General features: G+C 37.4%; 1 protein-coding gene across 2 annotated transcripts in view; it reads right to left on the reverse strand.

Annotated features, from left to right (window-relative positions):
- The window catches only part of ERMP1 (endoplasmic reticulum metallopeptidase 1), a 97856-nt gene that overhangs the window by 53818 nt on the left and 28594 nt on the right, over positions 1-15444 (reverse strand). Inside the window, exons 11-15 of one of the 2 annotated variants that reach the window (XM_012721409.1) lie at positions 11620-11772; positions 9055-9257; positions 8492-8607; positions 884-1047; positions 631-765 (exon numbers count right to left, since the gene is read on the reverse strand). In XM_012721409.1, coding sequence (XP_012576863.1) covers positions 631-765; positions 884-1047; positions 8492-8607; positions 9055-9257; positions 11620-11772 — 771 coding nt within the window. Of the gene's footprint in view, positions 1-206; positions 766-883; positions 1048-8491; positions 8608-9054; positions 9258-11619; positions 11773-15444 lie in introns of those variants that run through there. The other variant, XM_004677647.1, reaches the window with a different exon arrangement.

The following is a 15444-nucleotide window of genomic DNA, read 5'->3' on the forward strand; positions in this document are numbered from 1 at the left end:
TGCTAAGTAAGGTGGAATAGGGGGTCAGATGTGTTTCAGAGGAAAAGAGCAGAAAACCACAATGATGAATCTCATGACTACTTGTCCCTATCAGGAGCCCTGGGTTTCAGTGCAGAGATGAGAAGTAGGTTCTAGAGACTGCCTGAAGAAGCAGACCTAGACCTTTCCAAAGACCTAGAATGAATGGTATTCACCTGTCACCTGACACAACGAATGGTCTCAGGCTTTAATTGGCAATGACATCTGTCTCCTGAATAATGGTCTTGCAATAATACCTCATACATCTTTCGCCAGCCTAAGGAGATAACTACAGAAGTGGTTTGTTGGCTTCTGTCCATACAAAATTTGTTTGGTGGCAATACCCACATATACTTACATGCTACAAGACTAGCATTTCAAGTGTTGAAAAGACTATGTGTCACTACCCCACAGTGGAACCATTACAGCACTTTGTCCTTGTAAGGGTGTGAACTCACAAATCTCTTTTAAAACTTATACTCATTAAGATTCATTGACTTACGTTTCTTCTGTGTAACATAGGGCAAATTATGTCACATGGAGTAGTATCTCACTGGGCATGACTTAGAACTCATCCACAAATTAAAACACATAAAGATTGTAGGTGCACACCCAGGCAGAAGGAAATGTCCAATCTGGAAACTTCTCTTTCAGAGCATCCAGCTGGGAGGATCTCTTGTCTTCCCCAGAAAAATAGTGGGCAGCAATGGCCACAGTGATCATCCCTTCAGGCTGTTCTCCCAAGACCTAGCAGAGAAAGTCAGTCAGTCCTCTAGTTCTTTGGTCACAAAATGTTGATCCCAAGCATTTTGCCAAACACCACCTGGGAACTTGAGTGATACAAGCAATGCTGGGAAATTCCCACCTGAATTTCTATCCAGAATTGCCATGCAGAAGCCTGGAGTCCATGGGAGTAAAATACAAAGTAGTCCCCTCCTTTACTTGTGACAGGAGTACCACTGCCAAGAGACCACTGAGAAAGTGTTGTTCCTTTGTGAGTTCGAATATAAAATGACATATGGCTTGGTCCTAAAAGGTAACAGGAAGGAAGAAAGTTTTAAAAAGGCATCAGTGGCCCTCCCTGGTGGCGCAGTGGGTTAAAGCACAAAGAAGCTTAAGCCACTTCCGCATGAGTTCGATCCCTGCCTGCCCCAGAGGAGACCACATGGCGCGGCAGACCTCTCCTGACCCACCCGCTGCTTCCCTCAGCAGTGTACTTCGTAGATCTGCCTGTTCTGCACTCCACTCTGTCTCTGGTAAATCCTCTCACCCTCCGCTTCTCTGGCCTGTACCCCAGTTCTGTACGAATAAATAAATAAATCTTTAAAAAAAAAAAAGGCATCAGTAAAAGAAGCAATTAATATAAAACCAGACTAAAGTGCTAAAAGGCATGAACCTTCATAAAGGTACTAAAAACCAAATGGTGATTTCCCAGCTTCCATATGCAGTGCCTGTGAACAAGGGTAGTTAGTGATAAAGTGCAGCAGAAAAGGCACCGAATAAGAGGACACCCTGTGTAAGTCTTGGCCTTGTTATTTAAACATGACATAGTACTCGTGAATCCTTCAGAAATTACTGACCAAGCACTATCCCACCAACAACTGACATAGTGTAGAAAAGAATTGATAGCAATGTATTTTTATACACTGAAATCCTAAGACAAATACCAAAGAAAGACTAAAAACACTAACCTGTAAGTGTTGCATATAACATACTGAGATGGAAAAAGAAAATAGTGTTAAGCACACCTGAATTATCCAGTAGTAATAAAGAACATCGTAATAAAAACTTAAGATAGCAAAAGTTTAAATAATGGTGATAAAACAAATATAAACCACCTTAAATACCACAAAATACTTCACATTAAGGCATAATGAAGACATAAAAGATAAAGAAAACCACAACCCAGTATAACAAAGTTGAGCCGTATGTATCTTTTTCAGCTTAGTAATTAAATTTACTAAAAAACTTTTAACATGGCTTACTAAGTCAGGCACAATACACTGTACTCAAGAAATATACTTAAGATTCAGAAAGGATAGAAGTATGAAAAAAAAGGTATTTCAGACCAGCCATGAGGTACAGCAGACACTATCTCACCCACCGTTCCCCTTAGTCTGCCTGCTCTGCTTCAACTCTGTCTTTAGTGAGTCTTCTCACACCCTGTACCCCAGTCCTTCTACACACACACACACACACACACACACACAAAATTTGACAAGAACTAAATTTGACGAAAGTAGATGATAGAGACATGTATTCTTTAACCGGAACAGTAAGTTTGATTTAGATAGATACCTTGTCAAGTACACATAAAATATTCATGTAAGTATTAGGTAACAAGATATCAGAAAATTCAATTAAAGTGAATTATAAACACAGTAAAGCTTGAAATTATCATTAAAACGACTATTACTCGGAAGTTAAAAGATTTCTATAATAATAGACATGTAGCGGGCCTCCCTGGTGGCAAAACAGGTTCAAGTACACACTATGGAGCTATCTGCAGCCATGGCAGCATGATTTCTTTACCTGGCCCGGGAGGTGACCCACATGGCATAGCAGACCTCTCCTTTGGTGTTCCCCTCAGCACTGTATTTCAGTAGATGTGCCTGTTCCATAGACTACAAGATAGAGTATTTCTCACTCTATCTCTACTAAATTCTCTCACCCCAAACCTCTAACCTACACCCCAGTTCTTGCATGCATAAATAAGGTAAAATCTTTAAAAAAAATTCTAGGTGGATAGAAACTAAAACCATAAAGTTTCTAGGGGAAATTTTAAGAAAATATCTTCGTTACCTCTGGGCCACAGATTTTTCTGGAGCAGACATATAAAACACTAATCATAAAAGGAAAATGAGATAAACTGAACTTAATAAAATTTAACACTTATGCACATCAAAAGGCATTAAGAAAATATTGGGCCTCTCTGGTGGCTGAGTTCATTCCAAGCCAGAAAACGGACCCATGTGACATAGCAGACCTCTGCAATCTTACCTAGTTGCTCCCCTTAATGTAGTCCGTATTTCAGTAGATTGCTCCGACCCCTACTTTATCTCTGAGGAATCCTGCCACCCCTACAGCTCTGGCCTACACCCCTGCTCTTCTATGCAAAAATGAAAATCTTTGGAAAAGAAATGTATATTCATGAAAGTAAGTACAATTTATGAAGTGGAAAAAGTAAGACATGGATATTAAGATCTGCACATGGCCAGTAAACACTTAGAATACTGTTCAATTATTATTGAGAATAACTATACACCCATTAGAAATACTAAACCAGCAGCAGCAAATTTTGGTGAAAATGTAGAGCTACTGGAACTCTTGATACTCTACTGGTGGAAGTGAAAAATGGAACAATTCTGAGGTAAAACCTAAGACTGTCCTATAAGCCAATTCACTCACAGGTGTTCAAGAACTGAAGACAGCCAGGTTTCCATCAATAGGAAAATGATTAAATGTGGTCTATTCTAGCAATTACTAGTCAGCAACAGAAGAACATATTACTGACACTCAAAACATAGCTCATTGTGCTTGAAGATCCAGGACATAATATTACATACTAGATTCCATTTATATAAAGTTCAAGAATGAGAATAATAAATGTTAATTCAGAAATCAGAAAGTGGGGTTGCTTCTCAGGGTCAAGCATACTAAGCAGAAATGTTCCTAAGGGAATTTGCTGGGGTCATGGAAATTTTTATATCTTGATAGTAATTACAGGTTAGCTTTTACTAAATAAATGGAAATGTATTGATGTGTATATTTCACTGTATGTAATTTTAGCCTTAAATGTAAATAAACAAATGACTGAAAGTTAGCAAGGGGCATACAAATACAGGCGTGTAGGTCAGAGAATTGGGATTAAGAGGGTTCACTAGAGACACAGTGGGGGAGCAGAACGGGCAGATCAACAAAGTACACTGCTGAAGGGAGCAGCAGGCAAGACAGGAGAGGTCTCCTGCGCCACGTGGGTCACCTCCAGTGCCAGGGATCACACTGCACTGAAGCGGCTGCAGCCAGCTTGCAGTGCTGCATCCTGATCCATTGCACCACTGGGGAGGGCCAGATCAGTCTTTTTCATAAAGTCTCCAACTAACTAAAAGTCCAACATTTTATGGAAAACAGTCTGCTTTACTCAAACTTCCTTAATGTACTTCCTTAAATGTTAACCTTATCAAAAATATATCTTGACAAACATCTAGAATGGTGTTTGACTAATTATCTAGGTACAAGGGCAGAGTCACGTTGACACATATAATTAACCATGATACGTGCCAGAAAGTCATTAAAAAGGGACAGAAACCAACCTGGTTTATCTTTTAAATTATTCAGCAAACAAATAAGATTTTACAGTTTGTGATTATGAGAAAAATCCATGTCTTCTAGCTCCTTCCTTTCAAGCACTATTTCTCTCTCCCTATTAAGGGGAAAATGCCAAAGGAAACTGCTTTTAAGAAAGAAAAGTATTGCCAGATTTAATTCACACTCACTTCGTGTTCGTTATGTAACTGATTATATGTGGGCACCAAGAGTACAGTGATAAAAACCCATCCACATTTGCTCTCTTGAATTCTAATGTAAAATAAATACATGAGCTAAATAACCATGAGGTATGTACCACAGGGAAGAAAAAGTTTAATAACTAACAGTTGCTCAGCTTGATAAGCTGGGACAGGAAGGTCAGATGTTTTCATATTATGCCACCATATGGGTAGAGTTTGAGTAGGAGATGGTATCAAAAGACCTTCACTTTCATTAGGACTATGTATACACAAACAGGGATAAAGAGTTGGATGTAACAAAAGGAGCACAGCAAGTGGAGTGCAGGAAAAAAGCTTAAAATATATACACAGGCCAAACTACTACCCACCATGCTCTACCAAATGTGGCCTTATTTGATAAACAACTGAAAAGAAGTAACATGCTCAAATCTACTTTTAAGAGGTCGTATTAGAGGACCCTCCCTGGTGACACAATAGTTTTAGGACTAAGCACTGCAAGTTGGCCGCAGCTGCTTCAGTTCAAGTTTGATCCCCAGCCCTGGAGGTGACCACATGGTGCAGCAGACCTCTCCTGACCTGCCCGCTGCTCCCCTCAGCAGTGTACTTCATCGATATGCCTGTTCTGCTCCTCATTCTGTCTCTGGGGAATCCTTTCACTACCTCTGTACCTCTCACTTGTACCCCAATTCTTTATGCATAAATAAATATATCTTTTTTTTTTAAATAGTATTAGATTATTTAGAGGCCAAAACAGCAACTGAGAAGGTAGTTAGAAGAGCCAACTGCTAATTTTGAACATGGAAATGTACCAAGAAAGATAAAGTCATGTTGTCTACTAATACCTGGCCAAAAAGGTCTAATAGTAAACCATTATCTGATACTAAAAACTTTCCAATAAAGCTCTTTAAAAATGATCTGCCAGTTTTTTCAGAAATACAGTATGCTCTCAAGTTGCTAGTCACTAATAAATTTGAGGGCGTAGAAAACACATGGAACTAATGAAAAATGAAAAAAAAAAAAGTAATAGGTCAATTACAGAATTCCAGAGAGGGAAGAATTTGGGAAGACCATGTTATAAAGTATGCACTACCCATGATGATATTATGGCTATAGTATTATTTGAAAATGAACTTTTTGAAAGCTTTAGGATGAACACTAAAAATTTTTAGCAAGTATAATTGATAGGCTACAGTATTTCCTATGTGATTATATCAGTCAGTTAAATCAATTAAATAGGATTAATCAATATCTTAACAGTGTCAAACCAAACAAGATAAATGAATAGATGTCTAAGAGAAACAGATAAATTCATGATTATAGTTAAAAGTTCAACAAACCCTCTATCTGAAATTGATGTATCCAGGATGCAAAGATTCTAAGGATTTGGTGGATAGAAGGTTAATTAAAAAAAAAAGAAGAAGAATTTAAGATTCATAGAATTGTCACCCAACAACAGCAGATAGACACTCTTCTTACAATTACATGGAACATAACCAAGACAAACCACATCCTGCACCATAATACATAACTAAGGGACCAAAGACAGATGAGTGGATAAGATGTGGTACATATATACAGTGGAATACTTCTCAGTTATGACAAAAGATGAACTTAACCTTGGGACAGTGAGGATGGAGGGGGAAGGCTTATGTTAAATGAAATAAGTGAGAAGAAGAAAGACAAAAATACCAGGTGGTATCACTGAAGGTATAGTATTGAGAAAACAAAACAGAGGGTCAGATAAAACCAATCTCAAATATTAAAAAGCTTGACTGTCAAATTCAGACTACCAAAGGCAGAGGTTAGGAGTAGAGAAAGAACACAGTAAAGAGGGAAGGGGCTATGGACTATGATGGAAGACTTTCAGAGTCTTAATGGAGTGGTGGAATGGTACCATACACCACAGGAGTGTGACCCTACCCTTCGTTATCATATATAATGTGAAGCAATGTTATCTCAATAATTTAAAAAAAAAAGTCCTAATTAACATAATAACACAAGAAAAGGAAATAATGAAAGGTATACACTGGGAAGAAAGAAGCTACCTTTGTTTGCAGATAACATGACTGTTTATGTAAAAAAAAAAATCAACAAAAAAATTACTGCAAGGTTGTAAAACACAGGTTAAAATACAAAGGCCAAGTGTTTTCCTATATACTCACTAGTGAACAATACAACTATTAGCATCCACAAACACACAACACTTATAAACCTAACAAAGTCCCAAAATTAAAATGCACAACTGATAAACTCTGAGAAGCTAGTGTTAAGAGAAAATCTAGGGTTCCTTGGTTTGACAATGACTTATATAATACCACCAAAACCATGATTTGTTAAAGAAAAAATTAGTTGGACTTTCTTGAATTAAAACATATATGTAACATGTATATAGTAATGTGTGTGTGTGCTCTGTGGAAAAAAAAAAACCAGCATATAAGAAACAAGCCAGATGGGAAAAGCATTTACAAAACAGTTATTTTATAAAGACCTTCTATCCAAATATTCAGTACACTAATATATCAAGAGCACAAAGATTAACAAACAAATTGACAAACGATCTGAGCAGACACCTCACCAAATCAGATATTCCTGAGAATATACTCAACACAATGCTATTAGAAAACAGCAAATTAAATCACCAATGATATAATGATATACCTTTTCATCATACATCTCTTAGTAATGGCTAAAATCTCAATTACTAAAAATCACCAATGTCTGGTGAGAATCCAGAGTAACAGAAACTTTCACTGTCAGTAGGAGTGCAAAATGATGCACACAATCACTATGGAATAGTGTGTCAGTTTCTTACTAAGGCAAATAAACATAGGCTTACCATACAATTTAGCATTTTGTACCTAAGTATCCAAATGAGTTAGAAACTCATGTCCACACAAAAACCTATGCACAATGTTTATTATGACTACTCTAAATTGCCAAAAGCTAGAAGCAACTGAAATGCTCATCTTTAGGTGAACAGATAAACTAGTAATCCTTAATATTATTGCATAATAAAAAGAAATGAGCTATCAAGCCAACAGACATGAACACTTTAAATGCATATTGCTTCATGAAAGTTGTCAATCTGAAAAGATTTTACAAATTGTATGATTTCAGCTACATAATGCTCTGGAAAAGGCAAAACACCAGAGACGATAAAAAGAGTATAGATGCCAGACAAAATGTGGAAGAGAGAGCTGCTTAAAGGGAACACAAAGCATTTCAGATGCTAACTCAGCTTTGTATGATACTGTAATGGTTACAGGACATCATGCACTTGTCAAAACTCTTACAACTGCACAAAGCTGTTCTAACGCACAAGAAGGAACAACTGATGAATTTTTTTAAGATGTGATTTTTGTGTACAAGAACTGTGGTGTTAGTCCAGAGGTGGGGGGAGGTGAGCAGATTTACCAGAACTGTTGGATCCACTGACACACTGCTGAGGGGAGCAGCAGATGAGACAGGAGCAGTCTGCTGTGCCATATGTGGATCAGCACCCTGGCCAAGGATCAATCTCTGGCCATCATGGTGGACCTTCACAGTGGTAGCACTGAGACCCAGGCCACCAGGGAGGATCCCTAATGAATCTTAATGTAAACTATGGATTTTACTTAATAATGTGTCAATATTGACCAATCAGTTCTAAGAAATGTACCACACTACTGTAAGATGTTAGTAACAGTGGTCCCTGGAAGTGGGGGAGCCGCGGGTATTGAGGGGCAGGTATGGAACTCATATTTTCTACTCAATTTTCCTATAAACTAAACTCTTCCCTAAGACTAAAATAAATTGATTTTACTGTTAAAAAAAAAAAAAGCATGATCAACTTTAGTTGTCTTTAGAAACATTGTTGTAAGTTCTGAGTTCCTGGTTACATAAATTTGAGGGAGAACATACACACATACACACTACTTAAGAATTTTAAGAAGTAAAAAAAGAGGACAAAAACTGTCATGACTTACCTACTGCTTCAAATGTCAGCTTAATAGTATCCCAGGGTGTCTGTTCTTTGGATACAAGTCTAAAATGAGTAGGCACTCTTGGAGAAACTTCTGCGGCAGGAAGATACCAGTTTTTCCTATTTGGAAAGACAGCTTCAATATTTAGGATGCATTTTGGAATATAAAAGTAAAATGCTGGGTATGATAAACAAGGGCAATTCTTCTGAAATCCAGGTTACTGTGTAATGAAGTCTTCCCAAAATTAATGATTATGCTATTTGTCCTGTTTGTCCTCATCCAATCTTTCATTACCAAACCATAAAAACTTCCCAGAAATAAATTTAAAATTGATGCTGCATTACTCAGATTACTGAAGGGAAAATTTCATAAACTTGAGAAAGCAAAACTGTTTCTTTGTATTTGTATTTTATTTTATTGAAGAAGTTTAGTAGTGATACAAAAAAAAAAAGTATAAATAGTACTTGATACCCTTGCTACCAAGTTTAAGTAATGAGGTAAAGATACAGTACTAGGAATTGAGGACAAAACACCCCCAGCTAAAGCATAAAAATGACTTAACCAACCTGATCAGAAAGTGCACTGGAAGATACCAAGGGAAGCCACAAAGAGGCGCATTCTCCTCACAATGAGCTCGGATGGTATCATTGATCTCAGGAATGTGAGGGGTTATGTGAGACATTCCAGTATAATCAAACCCATTAATCCATATTCCAGAGTCCTGTTTAACTATGTTTCCATCTAAGTTATGAAAGGTTCTGGTCATATGCTGAAAAGAACAAGACTAATGAGAAAATTGTTTCAACTACTTCACCCACATCCGCACCCTGGATTAACAAAAATGAGTTGTCTTACAATACCAAAAAATATGTCGCTTATTGACCAACAGGGACCCCAATACACTGCTGATGGAGTTATGTGCTGGCACAGTCATTTTAGCGTAAACAGTCAACATGCACGTATCCTTCAAGCCAGCAATTCTACTCCTTAATATGTACCTTAGAGAAACTCTTGAGTTTTGATTCAGCACTGTCTATGGTAATACAAACTGAAAATAATGCAAATGTCCATTAACAGTAGATGAACAAATAAATTGTGGCATTCTCCTACAAAGTAAGTCTATTGAACAATGAAAAAGAGTGAACTACAATGACATAAATCAACATGGACGATTCTCACATTGTTGGGTAAAAAAAGAAATCACAGGGCCCTCCCTGGTGGTACAGTGGGTTGGAACACAGCACTACGAAGCTGTCTGCAGCCATTAATACAACATGAGTTCAATTTCCAGTCGGCGAAGTGACCCATGTGGCATGGCAGACCTCTCATGAGCCACCCATTACTCCTCTCAACAGTGTTATTTCGGCCAACTGCCTGTTATGCTCCCCACTCTGTCTCTAGTGAATCCTTTCACCAACCCACCACCCCCATACCTCTGGCCTGTACCCAGTTCTTGCATGCATAAAATTTTTTTTAAAAGTCACAAATACAGCTTAGCTTTCTAAGATGTTCAAAAAACAGCAGAACTGTTGCTTAGGATGGATATGTATGTGATAAACACATTTGCAGTAATAACTGTTTCCAAACATCAAGATAGTATGCATTTCACAGCAATCACAGCTCACCACAAGATGGCATATTTGTGCCTTAAAGAAGTCTTATGAAGGCCCTCCCTGGTGGCGCAGCAGGTTAAAGCACAGCACTAAGAAGCTAAAGCCACTTCAGCATGAGTTCCATCCCTGCCTGTCCCAGAGGTGATCCACATGGCGCAGCAGACCTCTCCTGACCCGCCCGCTGCTCCCCTCAGCAGTGTACTTCATCGATCTGCCTGTCCTGCTCCCCACTCTGTCTCTGGTGAAACCTCTCGCCCCACCCCCCACCCCAGCCTCTGGCCTGTACACCAGTTCTGTATGCACAAATAAATAAATCTTAAAAAAAAAAAGTCTATTTAAAGGCAAAATGTTCCACTTAAAATAGCTTTATTAATAGCAAAAACTAGCCTGAAAAATATAAAGTAGGAAAAGAAAAGGGAATGCATAGGTCAGGGATTGGTAACCCACAGTTCATAGGTCAAATGGCCCATTATCATTTTGCCAACTCCTGGAGCTAAAGAAGACTCCACAACAAATAAGGACATTTAAAAAATAAATATCTAGTCTTTCCCAACTATAGCTAGAGTAATTATAAAAATTAGGAAGTCCCTGAAAACTAGCTGTTCTTCACTAAAGGTTTTGCAAATTGTAAAATATGTCATATAAAATGTACCCAGGACTGTAAGAAGTAGGTTGTACCTTTTCAAATTCTATTAATATCAAATATTATGAGTTATACAGTCTTTAAATTATAATTCTTGACTATTACATCTTTTTTTTTTTTTTTAAAGATTTATTTGCGCATACAGAACGGGTACAGGCCAGAGGCTCAGGGGCGGTGAGAGGCTTCACCAGAGAGAGAGTGGGGAGCAGAACAGGCCGACTGACGAAGTACACTGCTGAGGGGAGCAGCGGGCGGGTCAGGAGAGGTCTGCCGCGCCATGTAGTCACATCCGGGGCAGGCGGGGATCGAACTCATGCGGAAGTGGCTTTAGCTTCTTAGTGCAATGCTTTAACCCGCTGCACCACCAGGGAGGGCCAACTATTACATCTTTAACAGAGATGATATCTGGAAACAGAGCGACTTCTTTTTCCTGTACTTTATATGAGCTCTAAAAAGTGCACAAAATACATAATTTTTAAAAGTTCTAAATCTCAATCTCTTAATTTTCATTATCATGTTACTTTGAATATTACCTAAAATCAATAAAACATTTTTCCATTTCATAGTTCAGATTTTTATTCATTCTACAGACATTTTTACAGTCTATTTTTTGGAAATTGGTTACCCATGATAAATATTTTCTCTTCTTTTTCCAATTAGGTTCATTTTTATATGTGAATAGTAATCAAACAAGCAGGCAGACATTTCTGATTCAGTGTCTTGGAGAAGCATGCCTAGCTGATAAGCAGTCACATAAAACTGAATATGTAAACAGTAAAAAGGACCCATAGGTTTTCCTGTTGACTAATGAAGCTTAAAGTAACAAGGCTTTCCAGTCCAGAATTTTCAAAGAGCTCACACAGAATCACTTTTACCTGAAGAAAGACTCTCTTTGGCTTCGGACTTGCAGGGCTGGAGCTGTATGGGAAAAAAGTTCCACTGCAAACAAGGAGGAATGTAATTGAACACACCACAGTTAAAGTTAGCATGGTTCTTTTTGTGCTTCTGGCAAGATAGATGAAGTTAATCTAAAACACAAAACAAACCAAAAAACAGAAAAATTATAAATACATACTATTGACAGAAATGAGTTTTTAAATATTTCAGAAAGTATTTAACAAATATTATCTGACAAATAATGGGAAAAATTAATCAGAATGTGCTGATTACTGCAACGTCCAATACATAAAGGGGAGAAAACCTAGGTGAATGAGAAATAGCTGCAGTCTGCTCTGATAGGGTCTTTTTGCAAGGCAGCCAGAGAACTAGAGGTAAAAGGAAACTAAGGTAGTGCCAGTGTTTGGCCAGTAAAGACTAAAGGGCATAGACCCATCACACAGATTCACATGTGTGCATCACTTACTTTATTTCTGGTTCTGTCAATGCCCTGGTATTATTAACTCTGCACAGCAGATATTACCTAAGTACCAAACAATAATCTTTTATTAAAGAGCCAGGTCTTTTAAGTATAACAGGTCTATTTCAACAACACTCATGCTTTTGTAATGTGCCATGGTGCTGGATTCATTTACAGTGGCATTTATATGTACCTTAAAGAACATACCTTAACATGACAAAGGTCATACAGTCACTATCACACTAAACAGTAAAAAAAAAAGCTTTCTCTTTAAGATCAAATGAAGGCAGGGTAAGGTCATTTTTACCACTTCTATTTAATTTAGTTTTATTACAGATTTTAGACAAGGAAAAAAATTCTGATTGGGAAAGAAAAATGAAATTACTACTGTTTACAGGTAATTTGATTAAATATATATAGAAAAGGAAACTAGGCAAATATTCCCATTCACAATCATAACAAAGAATTTTAACACTTATGAATAAATTTAACAAAATCTATACAATGAAAACTAAGACACTGTTAAAAATTGTAGAATAAGTCAAGAAGAAAAGGAAAGAGGGGCCTCCCTGTTGGCCTAAGGTTAAGTCTCAGAGCCAGGGAGTTAACCCACACATGGTGCAGCACACCTGTCTCGCATGCTCCCCTCAGCAGTGTCTATCAGTGGATTCCACCTGTTCTGTTCCCCACTCTGTCTCTGGTGAATCCTCTTACCCCTTGCATCTCTGGTCTATACCCCAGTTCTTCTGCACAAAATTAATTTTTTAAAAATGAAAAGATAACCCAGGGTCTTGTGTGGAGAGAAGCCAAAAGCACCATCCTACAAAAACAACATATATGCAATCCTTATCAAAATAACAAGTTTTTAAACAGAACAAAAAATACTAAATTTAGTATCGAACAATAAAAGACCCTATATAACTAAAGCAATTCTGAGAAGAAAAAATGGAGGTATCATTTTCCCCAATTTGAACTGTTGTAAAGCAACAGTACTTAAAGCCATGTGGTACTGGAATAAAAGTATACACATGAAATCAATAGAACTGCAAGTTCAGAAATAAGTCCACACATATCAATGACTCTTATTAAAAAAAAAAAAAAATCAGCCATGGGCCCTCCGTGGTGGCACAGTGGGTTAAAGCACAGCACTAAGAAGCAAAAGTCACTTCAGTATGAGTTCAATCCCCACCCTGGAGGTGATACACATGGTGTGGCAGACCTCTCCTGAACCGCCCGCTGCTCCCCTCAGCAGTGTACTTTGTCAGTCAGCCTGTTATGCTCCCCACTCTGTCTCCCGTAAATTCTCTCACTATTCCTGCACTTCTGGCCTGTACACTAGTTCTGTATGCAGAAATAAATAAATCTTAAAAAAAAAAAAAAAAAAAAAACAGCCACGACCATACAATGAACCAAGGAAAATATCTTGGTAAAACAGTGTTGGGAAAACTGGACAGCCACATTTAACAGAATGAAGATGGATTATTCTTTTAACTCGATACACAAAAATATAATCAAAATGGATGAAAAACTTGGACGAAAGACCTAAACCCAGAGAATAAAAAGAAAACACAGGTGATAAGTTCCATGACATCAAAGATATGTCTTTGGAGACTTGACCTCATTGGCAAGGGAAATGAAAGCAAAAATAGGACTATATCAAATTAAAAATCTTTTGCACAAGGAAAGAAAACAGTAAATTAAGAATACAGTCTACTAATTAGGAAAAGACATTTACACATCACATATCCAATTAAGGGTTAATATTCAAACTGTATTAAAAACTTATTCAATTAAGCAATAAAGAAGATATACAGATAGCCAACAGACAGGGAAACTTATCATCGCTTACTAGGGAAATGCAAAAAAAAAAATCATAGTGCGATATCATCTCTACCTGTAATAAAAACCTGTATCAAAAAGACTACTAAGAAATGTTAATAAGGCTATGGAGAAACAGGAAATCACACTTTTGATGGAAAAGTAAACTGGTACAATCATTCTGAAAAGTGGTATGAATTTTCCTCAACTAAATATAGTAGTACTGTATGACCCAAAAATTCCACTTCTGGGTCTCTATCCAAGGAATATGACATCATCAACTTGAAGAGTTCTATGTATGTACCTCATTTACTGCAGCATTAAATTTACAATACTTGAAATGTGGAAAAGCAACCTGAATGCCCACTGATTAGCAACTGGGTAGAAATAGGATTATATGTGTACAAACACACACACTCCCACAACGGTTCAAATAGATGATGAATTTTTGTCATTTGCAGCAAAATAAAAGGAATCTAAGGAATGAACTAAAATTAGAAAAACAATACTGGGTGATTTCACTTACATGTGCAAATAATGAAATAAATAAAAATCAAACAGACAAAAATGAGTGGACAATGATAACCAGTTGAGGCTTACAAAGGTGAAGAACAGAGAAGAGGGAGGAGAGAGGAAGTATAATAGATGGTAGTAGGTATTTTTTTAAAAAATAAACAGATATTTAAGACTTTTCCAGTTGACCTGCATATGACTAAAACAACTGCATTGAAAAGTGGTACTGTCCCTTTCAATACTGCGCTAACTAATGTTAACACAATCAAAACAAATCTAAACAGGGACAAGAAAAGCAAGTGGCTCAGTCTCAAAGTGGTCATCCAGAAAACCCAAATGTCTTCATATTAACTTTTTAACTGCAATGAAATTACTGAGTTAAAAAGCTGTGGAGGACACAGATGACACAAAACACCTCCACAGATCCCCTGGGGTTCTGAGAAGCACTGAGAAAATGACCTTTGTTCAGTTCCCCATTTTGTATCTTCCCTCTTATGGACACCCTTTTTAGGGTCAATGACTAGGGAATTTAAAGAAAAGTGAGAATAATTTCAGTAAATATTCATGACTTATCTATCAGCCAGTCTAGCTCAGTAAAGGTACAGGATTTTATAGCTGTAGGTAGTAAGATCCCATTCAAGGTAATGTACTACACAGCACTGGTTTCAAAGATCTTATATTTTCACACGATAAGCACAGTAATAAAACAATATACCCAAGGACTTGAAAGGCGAGAAGTCAGAAAATAGAGTTTGTCACCTTGTTTGCCCCTCTTCCTCCTAAAAGTCACAATAGTTAAAATGTGGCTGCTAAGTTTAGATCAAAGTAAAAGATAAAACCTCCCTGTCATAAGGAGCAAAGAAGATACAATGGAACAAAGAAAATTTGTTCAGCAAGTGGTGCTGGGCAAACTGGGAAGCCACATGCAAAAAAATGAAACCAGATCACTGCCTCACTCCAGTCACAAAAATCAACTCGAAGTGGATTAAAGACCTAGACATAAGAACGGAAA

Source organism: Condylura cristata, unplaced genomic scaffold (assembly GCF_000260355.1).
Source record: "Condylura cristata isolate star-nosed mole 26May11 unplaced genomic scaffold, ConCri1.0 scaffold00006, whole genome shotgun sequence".
Taxonomy (NCBI): Eukaryota; Metazoa; Chordata; class Mammalia; order Eulipotyphla; family Talpidae; genus Condylura; species Condylura cristata.